General features: G+C 39.5%; 1 protein-coding gene across 1 annotated transcript in view; it reads right to left on the bottom strand.

Moving 5' to 3' along the window:
- Positions 1 to 16,752, bottom strand: part of CFTR (CF transmembrane conductance regulator) — a gene marked incomplete at its 5' end in the record, with an annotated part of 76,343 nt that overhangs the window by 8,608 nt on the left and 50,983 nt on the right. The window contains 3 exons of the mRNA XM_010165015.2: positions 5,276 to 5,431; positions 7,680 to 7,922; positions 15,702 to 15,802. Of these exons, the coding sequence (XP_010163317.2) occupies positions 5,276 to 5,431; positions 7,680 to 7,922; positions 15,702 to 15,802 (500 nt within the window). The remainder of the gene's footprint in view (positions 1 to 5,275; positions 5,432 to 7,679; positions 7,923 to 15,701; positions 15,803 to 16,752) is intronic.

Raw genomic sequence — 16,752 nt, 5'->3', positions numbered from 1 at the left:
AGTGCAGCAGGCAGAGAAATAAAGGGTACTACTTTCTTCAGAAACTGCTGTTATTCCTAATAACTGTGCTTTCAAGAAGCTGGTCACTAAAAGCAAGCTATTCCCAAAAGAACTTTTTTTTTTTTTTTCCCCACAAGGTAAATATTTCATTGTCCTGAATTCTGGTACTCCTCTCTCCATTTCAACACCTCCTTCCTCCCATGTCATTAGAAACCACATAGGGTTCACTTGAGTAAATATCATGTGAGTCACATGGGCAGTTTAAAGTCCACTTTAAAAGAAGCAGAAAAACCCCCAAAAAATCCTTAAAAGTTTGAAGTCTAAAGTGAAAAAAACCAAAAGTGACTCTCATGGACTAATGTGTTGTTTATAAGTATGGAAGAAGTAGAAATTAAGAGAGCATTGGAAGGGGGAATGGATGGTTGGGGGGACTAGCAGTAAATCCTTCCTTCTTGGTCACTTGTTTAAATTCACCTAGGATGATAATGGGTGTGATCATACAACAAATAGTTTCTCAGATGTGACATCCACCCACAAGCAAAACACTCGTGAATATAAATATGATCATGTTTATGTTCTGACCACCCCAAATATTGTAAATCGACCCCTAGGAAGGGCATTAATCCCCCCACAGTGGCTAGAGCTTCTGCATATTTGTTATGGTGTGGGATACACCCAGCTTATAGCAATGAGCTTCCTAAGTGATTTAAGTGTTATGTAGAGAACCAAGACCCTGGAGTACCTAAGCAAACACACACAGAAGAATAAAGGACCAGTTGACAAGAGGCTGCTAAGGAGTGAGAGTAGCCTGGCTGTGAGTAGCTGCTGTTGCAATGAAAGACAACCTGTGTGCAGGTCAGTTCCCATACGTGCCAGGGCTGGACAGCAAACACAACATCAGCTGGAACCAGACACCAGCTCCATGCACAGAGAAGTTAGAGAAACAACAGTATGACCTCCATATGGCCTGCTCTGCTTCATATATATTATGGCAACAATATAAACACAAAAGAAAATCAAATTGCTATGTGAATGCCTTAGTATTAGGTGCAGAGTTAGAGGTCTTGTTTCCATAAGTGTCCTTTAGGGACTTTACATTGACATTAGACAAGAAAAAGAGTATGGGAGCAATGAAGACCTTCTGCAAGTTTTTGGGACCAGTTCTGTAGTGGTGTCCTCTGAATATGCCAAAATGTCTGCCTCTCATAGAGCTCAGTGGCAAACACAAGTGCTGTGCTCCTGGCACCACTGAACTTGTGATGCAGAAAACAACTTATATACTGCCTGAAATGAGCATGTGAGGTTGTTAATTAATGTCCCCAGGTGCTCTGTGCATGGGTCAGGTGCAGCAGATGTACCCCTGTATGGTGATGCTGACTTGTCTGGATGCCCTGTGGGACCCCAGCTTCTGCAGGACCCTCTGTGGGACCGGAGCATGGCTGGGGAGCGGCGCTGCTTGGCAGGCTGCACTGGGCAGGAGTGCCCTGGTACACTGCAAACCAGCCACCCCCACCACCACAGAAAATGAACAGCCCTGGAGGGCATGAGAGGGGATGACACAGCGCTGGAGACAGACAGGCAGAGAGACAGACAGATATAATGAACAAAGCGAGATGGCTACTGAAAAATTGCAACTACCAAGACAGAAGTTGCAAAATTTCACTTCCTAAGCAAAATAAAGGAGCAAAGTGATTTCTTTTTTTTTTTTCTTTTTTTTGGTCAGCTGGCAGTCCCACAAACTGCAGTAATCTCATTCTCTAGGCTAAGCTTTATTTTTAACTCTGTACGCAGTATTTCCACGCAGAAAATGGTGTGAGATCTGCCAGGATGCAGTGGAATAACACTCAAAAAGACACCAAAAGTCATCCCCTTCCTTTGAGCTAGCACCTTATGGGTCTCAGGTTTCCCCTCATTTATTTTAATAGAAAATTGGCTATTGGTCTCCTGTTCTCCATTCAAAGCCAAATTTCTGAAGGCAATTTTCTCAATTTCACTCCATTAAATACTTCAGGATGCGATCTGCATGAGAACCTGTATGCAAAAGAGCTTCAGCGTGTTGAAACCAGATACAGCTGGATGTCCTCACCTTGGAAATGTGGAGAAACTCTTGCAGAAGCAGCATCAGAAAGGACTGCCCAGCAAGAAGGGATTTTGGGCTTCAAACAGCCTGTTGTCGCTGGAGTAATTGCTTTGCATGAGAATGACAAACATCCTGTAGGTGCAGCACTGTGGTCACTGTGCTTCAGCAGCACCGGCTGTGAGGAGCTACAGGAAGGAACTTCCTTGTGGGTGCTCCAGGAAATGTGTTTTATAGGATTTAGCCCTTCACGACACTGCAATGCACTGACAGCTGAATTTGAAATACTGAAAGAAAGAGGGTTTTGCCCTTGCTCTGTCTCAGCATGATGCCTGACCACCCCACAGGCCGTTCCAGCATCGCCTGCATGGAGCAGACCACAGTGTGTTAGGACACTGTGTGCACTATGTAGGCACACATAAATGAGGTTCCCACAGAGGAAAAGTACCTCTTTTCTTCTAAATTGGGAAAATTAGGGATAAGGAAGAGAACTAGAGTGTTGGAAAGCTTTCACAAGGAAGCATGCCTCAGGTGGAGCCTCACCTGGAGATGGCAAATATCCATGTGTTGCCGTAGGCCAGCGTCCCAGCAAAGGAAAGGCAACTTTTGGGTTTTTTTCCTTCCCCATTCTGAAGCTGTAGGTGAATGGCAAAGAGCAAAAGGCTTCCTTTGCTCTGCTGGGAAAGGCAGGGTGCCATATGCAATTTCTCTTCCCTGCTGGGACAGTGCTGGTGAAAACTTCATTTCATTCTGAATGTAGGAATTTTTGAGGCAGAATGTGCAGTTCTTTGACAAAGCTTTGGGACAGGAGCTGCAGCTGAAGCATGCAAACAGGCTGGCAACTCTCATGACCTTACAAAGAATAGAGGGCTGGCATTTTTTGGCATTGATCCATGTAGCAGGGACTTCCAAAATGAACTGAATGTGTAATTTTAACAATGAACTAACAATGCACCTCGCTAACAGGAGGGCAAGTTACACTGCTTGTGTAATAAATGTCTCTCTCATTTTGCTGATACTGCAGAATGATGTTTTCATGCCATTAGTGACTCTATAGTGAGTACTCAGCTATGAAAATCATATTTTTCACTGGGACAAGGAGGACTACTTGTTATCAAGCATCTAGTTTTCTCCTCAGTCCATGCATTCCCAAGGACAGCTGGAGATGGAAAGCAGAAATCCTGCTGGGCAACCACATCCCAAAGGAAGGAAGGGTTGAGAGCAAAAGGATGACTGGGAGAGACAAGGAAGCCCCTTTCAGTACAGAAAGTTATACTTGGCTGTATAGCTATATCAGGAAAATTTCCCAGTGGAGACAGCTTATACTGGTAAAAGCATCCTTCATCCTATACAGCCAACCTTTGGAGGACAGCTGTATAACTCACCTGTGCTCCAAACTAAGTAGCTGAAGCTGCATTTGCAGTTCACTGCACAGCTGCCTCAGTCTGAAGGGGTGACTTTTTTCATGCTTGCAACCAACAATCCTGCTGCAGAGCTGAACCAGCAATGACAAAGAAATAAAAGTTTACAGGAATAGACAGACGTGAAAATGTTGAAGAGAGGACAGAAAGCGTGACGACAGGTTAGCTATCAAAGGGCAGCTTGCCAAGCAAGCCTCAGCTCAGCAGGCAGCGTGTGACCATCGGGCTGTCGGCACAGCTCAGGCAAGAAACAGATCCAACCAGTGGACTCACCACTGCTCTCTTGGTTCTGTTTTGCTGGGGGTGTAACCTGGCTGTGAGGAAACAGTCTGTTCTGGCAAAGTCAAAGTGGTAAAAAATTGCTGCCTTTGAGGAAATCTCAGAGCTTGATTGTGGAAATGCACAGAGAGGATAGAGTTGTGCCTTCTTTGCATGCCTACTTTAAATAAATACCACTCAGGCTACTGTGGGATAACATGTTTGAAAGGGAAGCTATCAAAACTCAAAAATGATCAAGTAGAAAAATTAAATTTTTAGCCTCTTGTCTTTGCAAAATCAAAGCCATTGTGTTTCCATGAGCATTTCATCACACCAAAACCACACACACTCACAAGATTTCCAAAGGAATGAACATTGTTATGGAAAAGACTGTATATGTTTAGTAGCTGAAGAACTATCCAGTGTATAGTTTTCAAAGAAGAGAAGGCCAATACATGTTATGCCTGTATCACTGTTGTTAAAAAGGAACTGACAGCTTTCAAAAGCAAAACCAAAACATGGCATTAAAATTATGCAGTTCATTCCATCAGTTTTCATTCTTACCTTTACAGTGAGCAATCACTTTTTAGTGTTACTGCATGCAGCCAATAACATTAATTTTTGAGACAGGTAATCCAGACTTGTAACTAATGTAGGACACTGGTCCAGTGGTGGGGACATTGGCAAGAGACTCAGAAGCCCTAGGTTTAATTGTTTGCTCCCACTTAGATTATTTTTCTTGTTCTGGTTATTTGAGAGTATTAGGGTGCCTAAATCCATGTGAAGAGCTGCTTCCTTTTTCATCTCTGAAATGGTATTACTTCCCATACACCAAGACTGCTGCAAGCATAAACAACATTAAGTACTCCCTTATAGAATCATAGAATCATAGAATGGTTTGGGTTGGAAGGGACCTTAAAAATTATCTAGTTCCAACCCCTCCATGTGTCATGCACCATGACACAGTACTGAGAGGCAACAGCTAAAAAAGTGATGAGCCTGAGCTGGAGATCTAGTGGTCTAGTAAAATATAAGGAAAGCACTAATTCTGCTACTGGCTTGTCAGGGAAAATAGGCAATGTCTAGTATTCATATGTTAACCATAATACGTGACGCAGGGCTTTAGAAAACAGTAGCTGAGAACACCACTGTTTGTATTTTTTTCTTCAGATAGCGCTATCTTATTTTGAATCAAACTGTTTCAAGAGGGGAAAGGGATAAGCAGGCTACAAACACTTCTGTTTCAGTGTCCTGTACCTTTCCATTTCTAGAAGAGTTCTTGTGTGAGTGGCACAGAAATTCTCAAAAAGGAGTTTGCTGCAAATCATTGCATCCATCCTTCCATCCATCAATCCATCCATCCATCCATCATACCCCACTCCCCTTTTCACAAAATCTTTGCCTTTTGTTCCTGTTTCTCAGTATAAAACAACTAACTTTCAGCTTAAAGGTAACTATGCATGCATGGATATAGAACCAATGAAAATAAAGGCACACAGATACACAGTAATCTCATTACCTGAGGAATCACTCCAAATGCCTTTCTCCATTGCTGCACACTGACTGTGTTCCAGGAGACTCCATCAATCTGGATATCCCCTTCTGTATTCAGTAGTCTTAAAAATGCAAAAAGTAAAGTGCTTTTTCCTGAACCAGTTCTTCCTAAAAGGCCCACCTGCAATGCAAATTACAAAAGAAAACACTTAATACTGCTCATATATTAACCACAGATGAAGGCAGAAACACTTAGAGATCTTAGCAGTGGAGAACAATCCAAATGGATCTCAATGGGGTAATATATGTTGTTCATTTGGGAATGATAAAAGCCTACAGGAAGGGCTGAACAAAACACTGGGCCAAACTCTTCTTGTTTTGTTAGAATTAACTAAGAAAATAAATCTATTACTCTACCCTTAGCTGAAGAACAGAAATTTGCTCATATATTATCTTGTGCTGATTAGTCCAGCTCTTTGTGCCTTTTCTCTTTCTCTTGCTATGAAGCCCTCTTCAGCAAAACCCCATCCAGCAGACAAAAAACCAAGCAGGAAGTGCACTACTGAACTAGTCCTTACCATATAATTCAAAATAGAAGGCCTAACTCTGATTAGACTATGAATTTCTAGTGTATCTTGGGCCTGAAGGTAGTGGTCACAGCACACTGTGCCATTGTCCTCCCCCAAGCAGCAATGGAAATCCTCAACCTGCCCAGTTGGCGCTGCCTTTCCTTACCTCTTAGGTGGGAAGAAACATAATATGCAGGGTTTTTTTAAATGTTGTGTTTCCCTTGTGGGATTGCACCGACCTATTGCTGGAACAAGCAGTATCTGCAGTAACCACCAGCAAATGCTGAGATACTGCCTTTTCCAACAGGTAAGTTTTACACAGCTAATGCTGTCCTGTCTGAGCATAGACTGCTTTTGTAGGCTGACAATATACATGTGAAGGTGAAGATGGGGATTCCTCCTGCTGCCTGGCATCCTCTCATTAATGGTGCCTCAGGCCTCCGAACCAGACGAGCAAAGCTCTGCACTGCATTGCACTGATCCCCTCAGTAGACGAGAGCTCTCCCCTCTCCTGCTTGTTTTACACGAGCTTCCCTATGGGGCAGAGACAAATCCTCTCCCATTTAAGGAGTACGTTCCAATTCTGGAAACGCTACCTCTGAGTCCAGGGTTCATCACCAAAATTGGATCGAGTTCCTAAATAACAGCCACTGAAAAAAGGATCTTTGTTTTAATTGCTCTGCCCCCTCTCTGTACAGTACAAAAGAATCTTTCATTTTCCATACTCCATTGCCTCAAGGGATTTTCCAGGAGGTAAATCCACCAGACCGCAGCAGCACCCACACCTCCATGCTTCAGGATCACAGGTGCCTCTCTTCCAAAGGCAGAGCGGCTTCAGGATGGTGCTAAAGAAAGTCAGACCCCTGGTTTCAACATTTTGGTGCCCTCAAACTTAGCAGATGAAACATTCAGTTCCTGTAAATCAAGACAGATCTACCAAACCCATCAGAGACTGGCGCTATCCAAACTACGAACAAAAGAGCTGCCTCGTGGCAAGGCCAAGGAGCTGTCACTGAACCTGTTTTCTCATCTACGTGGAAGAGTTAAAATCTCCTCTCTGTCCATATGGCTCCAGCTCAGGAAATCACATGAGCCTTTTTTTCCCACCCCAAGGACGGTCATTCAGCATGAACTTAAAGCAAAGTGTTAAACTTCTGCCAAATTGCTGTCTTGAAACTAAAGTTCTTTCTTGAATGCAACCCCAAGCATGCATGAAGATTAATTAGAGGTTTGTCAGTCTTCTAAAGAATAGAGCTGTTTATGGTTTGCTATATAATAATTTGGGGTGGTGTAGAGCCCTCATCGAACAGGCAAGACAGCAACTCCACCCTCCGGCCACCGGAGCCAGCGGTGCGTTACCCTTGGCACAGCAGCCAGTATTCTTTCATGCCCTGCTCCACCTGGGTCAGGCTGCCCCCAGCACCTGCGCTCACCAGCAACCTTCCCTCTCCCCAGGAGAAGGCAGATGACTTCAGGAATGGGAATACAACTCAGGGAAATGCTGCATATGTTTTTTACCAGTATATTCTGCTCCTCACAGGTAGGAAACATCCTGACTGTGCTTCGCTGAGGTGTAAATAGCCTCAAGATCTCTAGGATAACTAAGCCAGATTTTCCTTACCTTTTTTTTTGTTTGTAGCCAATAATCCTACAGATGCGCTCTTTTTAAGAAGAGATACAAGACATTTCTGTTCTTCAGGTACTTTAGATGATTACTTTCTTTTGTGACAATTTCATGTTTCCATTTACAAAATCTTACTGAACTCAACCTACTCTTTAGTCAATGAATAGGTTTATAATTACACTTCTACAGTTAAGTTTAACAGAAATCAGATCAAACACAACAAAACACTCTCTCACCCTCTGCCCTGAATCTATTGAAAAAGAAATGTTTTCCAACACAGCAGCTCCTCCTTCTCCATATTTGGCCGTAAGGTCCTTCACAGTCATTTTGCCCCCAGATGGCCAGTTCTTCTCTTCCTTTGCATGCCTGTTTTCAATTACAAGGGCATCTGAAAGCTGGTTTTTCTTCTGTGGCTTAATGTTTTTCATCTCTTCTGTTGGCATGTCAATGAATTTAAATATGCGTCCGACAGACCGCATCTAGGAATCAAAACAGACAGTGTTCTAATTGTAATTAATACCTAGCTACCAAAACAAATGAAATCACATTATTCCTAGTTCCTAGCCAGAACAGTAAGCCTCTTTTCTGTGTAAGTTATACCATGATACAATTTTCAAAGGTAGGATACTTCTTGTATAGAGCTCTAGATTCTATTGCTCTTCTACTACTGACATTGTTCAAACATGTGCTTCCACTTGCTTAATTTTTAAATGGACACAATATCCCTTTCTACCTTTTAAAATGTTTTTTGAAAACTGTAGATGGCCTGTATTTATGAAAACAAAATATGATCATGATAGCAATCTCTGAGTCTTTAATAACTCCCTCTTGTAGAGGCTTACCCAACACAAAAAGTGAAGTTCCTTGAATAACGATTGATCTCCAAAGATCAGCAGAATGCATGGAATTTAAATATGTAAAGCAGTAGCATCAAGTAAAGAGGAATAATCATCAGACTTTAACATCTGAATATTTATGATAAATTATCTATACCTTTTAAGCCAAAAAATTAGTAGGAAGTTACTTGATACCTAATTTTATATCTGCAATTATATATATTAGGTAAAATAATTGAGTCCTGTAGTTTATGAACTTCAGACAGAAGCTGCTAGTAGCTGTCTTGCTGAATTTTTCAAATAATTATGGGACTAGAAGGGATCCTCTTGATTATCTTTTTTTAGTAGATATATAAATGGGTCAAGGGTCAATTAATAAAGAGTTAATTTACCTCCTTCACTAGGACCTCCCTGCTCAGGTGGTCAGAAAACTTATTTTTAAGCATATGGACCAGTTTGTTTTTGTGCATTTACTGATTTTAAATTCTAAACAGTTCTTTTTCCTAGCTTCTTTCTCCATTAATTTATGGAGGGCCATCTTAGATCCAGTCACCCTTTCTTCCCCAGCACTAAAGAAAATCCAGGTTTAAGCCTCTTTCTTAACATATGTTCTCCTTCTCCAAACAGCCCAGTTCAAATTAACCTTTCCCGTGTGACCAGAATGTACACAGCATTTTGTATGATGTTCTACAAGGAAATTCTACAAAGGCATTGATACTTTTCTATCTATATTATGCTCTTTCTTCACAGTCACATCTTACAGTCACCCTCTGGGCAAGCAGTGGTCAGCCAAGCTTTCCTCTATCTTATCAATTTCTAACCGAGGAGATCCTTACTTACAACAGAGGTTATTCTTAGCAGTCCCTAAATTCAAGCCTACACTTTGGCTACTGAGATCTGTTATATCAGCCATTTGAGGTCACCTAATACCTTTCAGCTCCCAGTATCCTTCATGCTAGCATTGCCTTTTAGCTTTGTGCCTTTGGTAGATTTCTTCAACACATTTTTTTTCTTTGTTGAGAGTATTAAAAAAAGATTAAAATGAGCTAAATCACAAATCTAATCTTTGTTGAGTAGCCTCCCTACAGCTTAATACTTACAGCTTAATGCCATTTCCTTTCTGTCCAACTCATTAACTAGTTTACAGTTCTTGTAATAATCCTCATCTCCTTCATTTATATAATTTCTGAAACAGAGCCATAGCCAGTGCTTTCCTGAAGACAAAATAGATCTGCTACATTACTTTTTTTTCTGGAAAATAAATAATCGAGCATAGTTATCAGGCTAGTCTGATACAGACCTAGCATCAGCAAACCTGAGTGAATTCACCCTGTAAGCACTGTGTCTTTGATTACTTCTTCAAAATAGTTTCTAAAGACTGCTGTCATCAGACTAACAAACTGATGGTGGCATCAATGGCTTCCCATTTCTCCTTCTTAACCAAAAGTGACAGTTGTTATTCTATCACAAGTGGCTATTACCAGACGTCCAGCTTCTCAGACAGTTCTTCTGGAACCCTAGGATGGGGTGTCTCTTCCCACCTAGTCTGCACACGTGGAGCAGCATTGTTCCAGCCCAATTTCACATGTTTAACTGAACTGCCCAACTGCAGAACCAAACCACATTTAGTTAAAGACTCTGATTTTAGATGGACTGAGTCATGGGTGGTGTATGTGTCCCTCCAGAGACTGTACAGGAAATTTAGGGAGACCAGGATTCTAACTTAGGAGTTTCAGTTACATGCCTACAGCAAGGTTGGGTTTTGCATATAATTTCCACCTCAGATATTGTAAATTCCATTTCTACCTTCTGCTCTACTTTCAACTCCCCAGATTAAACACTGTCCTTTTTCTGAAAACTGAGATCAAGTATTCATCCAGAATTTGGGCCATTTGCAAGTCTAACTCTGATTTTGTCAAGTCTTTTCTCTCTATCTGCTTCTTGACCTCCAATGCATAGCTTGTTTTCATTAACCAAACCATTCTGTGAGGCTGTAATTTCTAATACCCTTTTGGAGAATGCTGTTCATCCTGTTACTCCTAGAGTCTCTGAAATTTCATACTGTTCTCCTCCTGCTATGCAGGAAACAAATTTCATCCCCTCACTTGAAGAAGGTGTGACCTTAGCCTACATTCAGATCCCTAAGCACCTTAGTCCAACTGACTTAATTAACTAGATTCCTCATTTTACCAAAATTTAACCTTTATAAACAACAAGAGTAAACTATAAGATAGTCAGAAATTGGCCAGAAATTATTTAGCAAAATAAATAAACAAACAGATGCCTTCATAGCTACTACATCCAGGAGTATCTGGGCCTTATTATTAGCATTTTTTCTCTAATCTATATTCCTAGTAACATATCTCTCTTTAGTGGCATTATGGAAAACTCTTTGTAGATCTTGGACTTTGTTAAACTGCTTTCGCATTCCTTACGCAAAGTGAATCCACTTGATGTAATACATTGCTTCCTTCTCTTTGATTTAGATTGAGATACTTAGGTGGATTTTCCATGTGGAAGCAAGTACATATAATAATGCAAGGAAATACTGGGATAAGTGCTTACATCTCAGCATCTTGAAACACAACTGTGACAGAAGTTTTGAAAAGCATGCTATCACCCAAGACTATCAATTACAATTTCCATCTCAACCCCTCTGCAAGATGGAAAGGCAGGGTCATCATCATGTTGATATGTGAATGTCATCTCATTTTGGTGATAGAAGATCTTGGATCAGACTGCCAATTTTCTTCCTGTCAGACTGTCTTTAGTAAATCCCCACAATGAGCACCATGCATTTATTTTAACCAGTGTTTGAAGGTAAATTTGTTTTCAGAAATCTTATCTTTTTAGAAATATCACCACTTCAGAAATTAAGGTCTTTCTTGGCTTCATCAAGAGCTGTGAACTTTTGTAGAGGCAGGGATTCCCTATAGTTGCCCAAGTGATCCTACTATTATACGCTATCTAAAATCTGCTATGAAGACAGCTGGACAAAGAGGCTTCCCTTACAACAGAAAATTTCATCTCTATCCCAGCTCTATCCCTGACAGATTTACCAGTCATGTTACATATGCAGATATTTTAGACAGCTTAATACTTTAAAGCAATTCAGAAGGATGCTTTCCTGGTTCTGTAATTTACATTATGATTTAGATCTGGGCAGAATGCAGCATAAATGTCAGTAACATTTCACAAAGATATCCATTCTTCCTTTCACAGGCAATCTTCTGTCATTCATAATGACAGGTATGGTGTAGGTGACAGCAAGTTTCTTATCTATTATTCTCATCAGCAATGTGCCTGCTATATTCACATTCTCTAACTAATGCTTTAGAAAAAAGGTGTATATTTACCACTTTCATCTAAAAATGTCTAAAGCATAATACACTATTTTTAGCTTTGCCTAATTGTATTTTACTGAGATTTTAATAACATTGCAAATTCTTTAATTTACTTTCTCATTAATATCACTTAAACTCTTCTTAATGTTGAAGGAGAATTCATAATATAATTATGTAATGTATATTTCCAGAAAGTGGAAGAAGTAATTCTTTTACAAGCAATCTAATACAATTAATTTCATCACACCCTATGTTCTCTTCTGCTAGAAAGAGAGCAGTTACCCTCTCCAGACCAGACACGCATAATATTCAATGACCATGTTGCAAGACACCATCATCTCCTCAAAAACATGCTGTCTGGAAAGTGCAGTGTGCAACTGAGAGATCCTAGGAGAGGTCAGTTGTAGAATGACCCTGTGCAGTAAGTCACTGCACAATCTGGATCAATGCAGGCAGACCATATGGTTTTACTGAGGTTTCACATCTTCTGCTGTTACCTTTTGGGTGCACTTACAGGAGATATACTCCTCTTCCAAACTGCAAAAATGAAATATTTACATCATGTCAAACTTGTACTCTTTCTCACACTGCTTTGGGGGCAGAAAATGAAATGTTCTAACAGATTTTCTTGATTCTGTTCCCTTCCAAATGACCAACACCTCACTTTGAGAGCTGTCATTCTGATGCAGATTTTACAGTCAAGTATTCAGTCCATTTAAACTTTGGAAATTAACAGTGTTCTCAGGTTTTCTGCTGGGAGTAGTAAAAAACACATTAAGATCATGTCCTAGTTAGAAAAAAACCCAAACAATTGAACAGGTGGAATAGCATGGGCAAATAAAAGCATGAAAGCCAGCTGTAAAAGCATCACTATTTTTCATAGTTCTAATTTTTCCTTTGATCCTCTTCTCTAGCATGTACTGCTTTAATTCTTCAGCATCCCTGATGTACAGGGTGGGGCACTGTAAGGTTTAGCAAGTGTGGTTTTAATATCTCTTTGGGGTGTTCTTTTTATATCTTCTTACATAAGTAATCCTGGCAACAGTAGAAGCATGGCATTTTCTCTTTCCTTGACAAAAGGAATTGTCTTTCACAGTTACAATGCTGCTACTGCAGGATGCACATCAGTGAAGGAGGAGGTTATACAGCATTGAAATAGTCCCCTGGGACTAGCCAATGCTTATCTGTGAAAGCAGCACTTACTGGAAAACTTATTTTCTATTTCCTTATGAAGGAAAAAAATTGGAAAATACTACGAGTCTGCCTGGAGGGATAAGAAAACAACTGAAAACCTGCTAAAGGAATATTAGCAGAAATTATCAAACAGAAAGGTAAATCTAGCTGAGTTGGTAGCTTTAAATGAAACAATGGATAGCTGTCAGAGTGACCACATATTTTTAAAAAACCCACAAACAACAACAAATAAACAACAACCAAACAAACAAAAACCACAAACAAACAAACAAACAAACCAAAGCAGATAAAGTGTCAGAGCTGTAGAGAATAAAATGCCTAAACCATTACAGGGTTTCAAAAGACAATGAGACAATGGGGATTTTTCAGTTAAAGTCAAACCAACAAAAATTGCTTCGAAGAGAATATCTGTGAATGAAAAAAACAAAATTCAAATTTACCACCTACGCATCAGTTTAGCCATTATTTCTTCAGGTACATTTTTTCCTTCTTCATGTGATCCTGCTTCCCTGTTCTCCTGCCTTCCTGTCTTTCTGCCTGCATTTATTTCACTGATGTCCCATACCCTGCATAACTTGTAAAACAACTCAGCACAAGCTTAATATTATGTACTAATTGCAGCAGCTATGCCTTCAGACATGGGCTTCAATTCCTTGCAGAAACCTCCAGCTTATCTGATAACCAAAGACTGCCATCAACAAATGTGTTACACACTCAGGCATTGCTGTCTGAAGGCTTGTAAGCATGGATGTCACAACTGCTCAAGGAAGGGCAAGAGTGATGCCATCTAGAGCAGTGTATGCGTATCTGTAACTGAAGACACGTGGAGATGTGTCAGTTGTAGCCAATCTGGTCCTGTGGGGAGCTTCAAAATACCCTTGAGAAGAAAATAGAGTATAACCAAATACAATTCTAGGTCAGGCAAATTATTGTCAAAGTCTTTAAAGAGGGAAGTGTAGAGAATACAAAGAGTGGGAAAAAATACATCTGCATCACCCAGTGAAGCAGTTTCATTGTCTTGAAACCATGAAGCTATTCTTATTTGCTTGTGCACAGAAGCAGTTTTTGAATGTAAGGAAAACCATCTTGACGGTAATATCTGTTAGTCACCTGGGATACTTAAAAATCCATGGGAAGGGGAGCTATCCATGGCCAAAAGAAGACCAGAGGATTCACCTACAAACTGATGCATCTTAAAAGGCTATCATTAATATCATATAATCAGTGCTCCAGTGCAGTAGTTTGTCTAAATATAGGGAAAAGTCCTCACAAACAGCTAAAGCAACTTGAGACTTTCTTTACAGGGGAAAGGGAGTTACTTCCTTATTGCTACTAATAGATGACATTTTAACATCAATGTATTTTTAAAAAGGGCAAGTTCTTCTTTATTAAAACACTAGCATGTCCTGCAACCTCGAACCCTACAGTAAGACTTTCTGTTGCTCTTGTGAAACACCTTCAGTTAATATTAAGCAATATAATACGTGCACATGATTCTTATACAGATTGTTGTACTTAAAGTGATCACCTTATGTGTTACAGGGCTAAGATAGAGTTTAAAAATGAGAGCTGATTGAACATTGTTGTCACCGTCGTGCCTTACCAATGGCACGTTTTACTCCATTATCAGTCACACAACCACTGTTCAGCATGTCTTGCGGTTACGGCAAAGAAGCCCTTTCACAAAGTGCTTGCCCTTCAAGGCAGGCTGTTCTAACAAGCAAAGAAAGAGTCAGCATAAAACAATTGGTGGATAGGGAAAAAATGTGTCCCTGAGTGGCAGTCAGCTTCTGGACTATCACCAGTCACATGCGTAAACAAGAGATTAGATGTCGTAAGTGCTTAATTCCCAGTTTTGGGGCTCTTAAGGATTTCCTTCAGGATGAGGGTGGTTGAATCACTTATTTAAAAAAAAAGTGTTGAACTGGCAAATGTTCCTTCACTGTCACCATCTGCCCAATTATTTTTTTTTTAATGACAACTCATTTCAGCTAATCAAGATTTAATGGTCTCCAAGATCTGCTGTAAAAGCCGTTTGTTTTCCAGTTCTAAAATGGTTGGCTCAATAAGTTAATTTAGGGTTCAGAGAAGGTATAACTGAATGTGGGAGAATTTTTTTTTCAGAAATCATTTTAGTTTAAAAGACTACTGTATTTTGTTACGAGAATTCTGTCTAAAATAAATCCTAGAATGCCTGAAATGTAAACAGAGAAGTAACTATTACATTTAAAAATAACATCTAAAACTTTCATGCATTTAAGTATGATGAAAAGGGCAAGAACTAACATTCTTTTATGAGTTTTCTGTCTGCTTCTCTTTTCTCAACAAATAGGTGATGATGAGTCAACCTTGTGAAATATTCTGTTTTAAAGCCAATCCTAACTAACAGACTAACTACACAAATTAAAGGGGTAAACAAGTACAACTCCAAAGCCTTATCTCAGAGCTTATTTTACATAAAACCAGAAAAAGATCCTCAGGGAAGTCTAGGACAGGTTTTTAAATCACTATTGATTTTGTGTGGAGGGAACTCGAAAGCATCCATCATGATCTGCTAGGCAAAGTCCTTAATAGACCAAGTAAGGTATATTATATACCCTAGTAAGGAATATAATTTTAACAAAACAACTCCAAGCCTTTTTGAAGTTTTCCCATCACTGCTACATCTGCATTCTGAATCCTCAAATGTAATTATTTGCTGTTGCCTATTCTAGTCTAGGAAAATTTTTGATCATATAAAAACTGTGCTGTGCCAAAATAGGTAGGTTACTATGAAAGGTATGAAGGGAACTTTTCTGACACATCTTCCTGATATCCAACTCTGAAAACAACTCACTGAACACCCATAATCAACAAAATAAAGCACAGTGCATTTTATGCTTACCAAACTATCCACATCTATGCTTGAATTTACTGCCCACTGCAAGGTTCCCATGATGTTCATAGCTAAAGTAAGAATAATGCCAACTCTACCTGGTCCATCACCTGCAGAGAGAAAAACACATTCAATTTACATGCAAATAAAAAGCAAATAGAAATCAGAAAATTAGCATGTATATCTTAAAATACATATTCATATTCTCTCCTCTTTTATTTCATGAAAGAAACATGGATTTGTTATCTACACAAAGGACTGAGAGCTTAATCATCAGTTAAACACCTTGTTTTGGCACTGAAGTCAATAGAAAACCTGATCTTGCTTTGGCAGAAGAAAAAAATAAATCTTGGTACTTAAGCTGTGAACAGAATCAGGCCTCTGCAACCTTGATTTCAACTTGCTTTTTCCAACACATAAGAATCTGTACAATGACTCTTATCTGACTAAAACACCATAGCTAACAACTTTAAATTTCAAAATAGTTGCACTGATTTACATTTTCATTTCTCAGGCAAATAGAGGACATTCTCCTTATTATCCCACAAAGATGCAGATATAAATTCTTTTGCTTTAACTGTCTGCTGTAACAAGCATGGGATTTCCCAGGGATTTTTCTTTATGAGATCACGCAACACAATACAATACAAGCATTTAAACTACCCTGCTGTTGATGTTTTGTGTTAAATGGAACTGAGAATTTAAGCCAAATGCCTTTCTATGATTTCTCCATTTCTTCTGTGGCTTTCTTCAACAAACTTCCTCCTGTTTTGCTTATAGACATCTCATTATCAGAGTAATTATAGAAGTAAAGAACAAAAGCAAAATATTCCTCCTGAAAGCTGACAGGATAAGAAAAGGAACCTAGTGTTGCTCCAAAGACCTATTACCTGAAACAGTAAAGTTTAAAATGGTGGCAAGATGACAAATTTTCACGTTTTCAAAAAGTTCTTTTAACCCCTTTTCTCAAATAAAATATCCAGAAAAACAGTAACATAAGGAACAGTTAGTTTTCCTAAAAAATCCCAAACTACTAAGCGCATAAAGTTAAAAAAAAAAA

The sequence above is a fragment of the Antrostomus carolinensis genome, unplaced genomic scaffold (assembly GCF_000700745.2).
Source record: "Antrostomus carolinensis isolate BGI_N321 unplaced genomic scaffold, ASM70074v2 scaffold20993, whole genome shotgun sequence".
NCBI classification, from domain to species: domain Eukaryota; kingdom Metazoa; phylum Chordata; class Aves; order Caprimulgiformes; family Caprimulgidae; genus Antrostomus; species Antrostomus carolinensis.
This window is presented reverse-complemented; position numbering and strand designations above follow the sequence as displayed.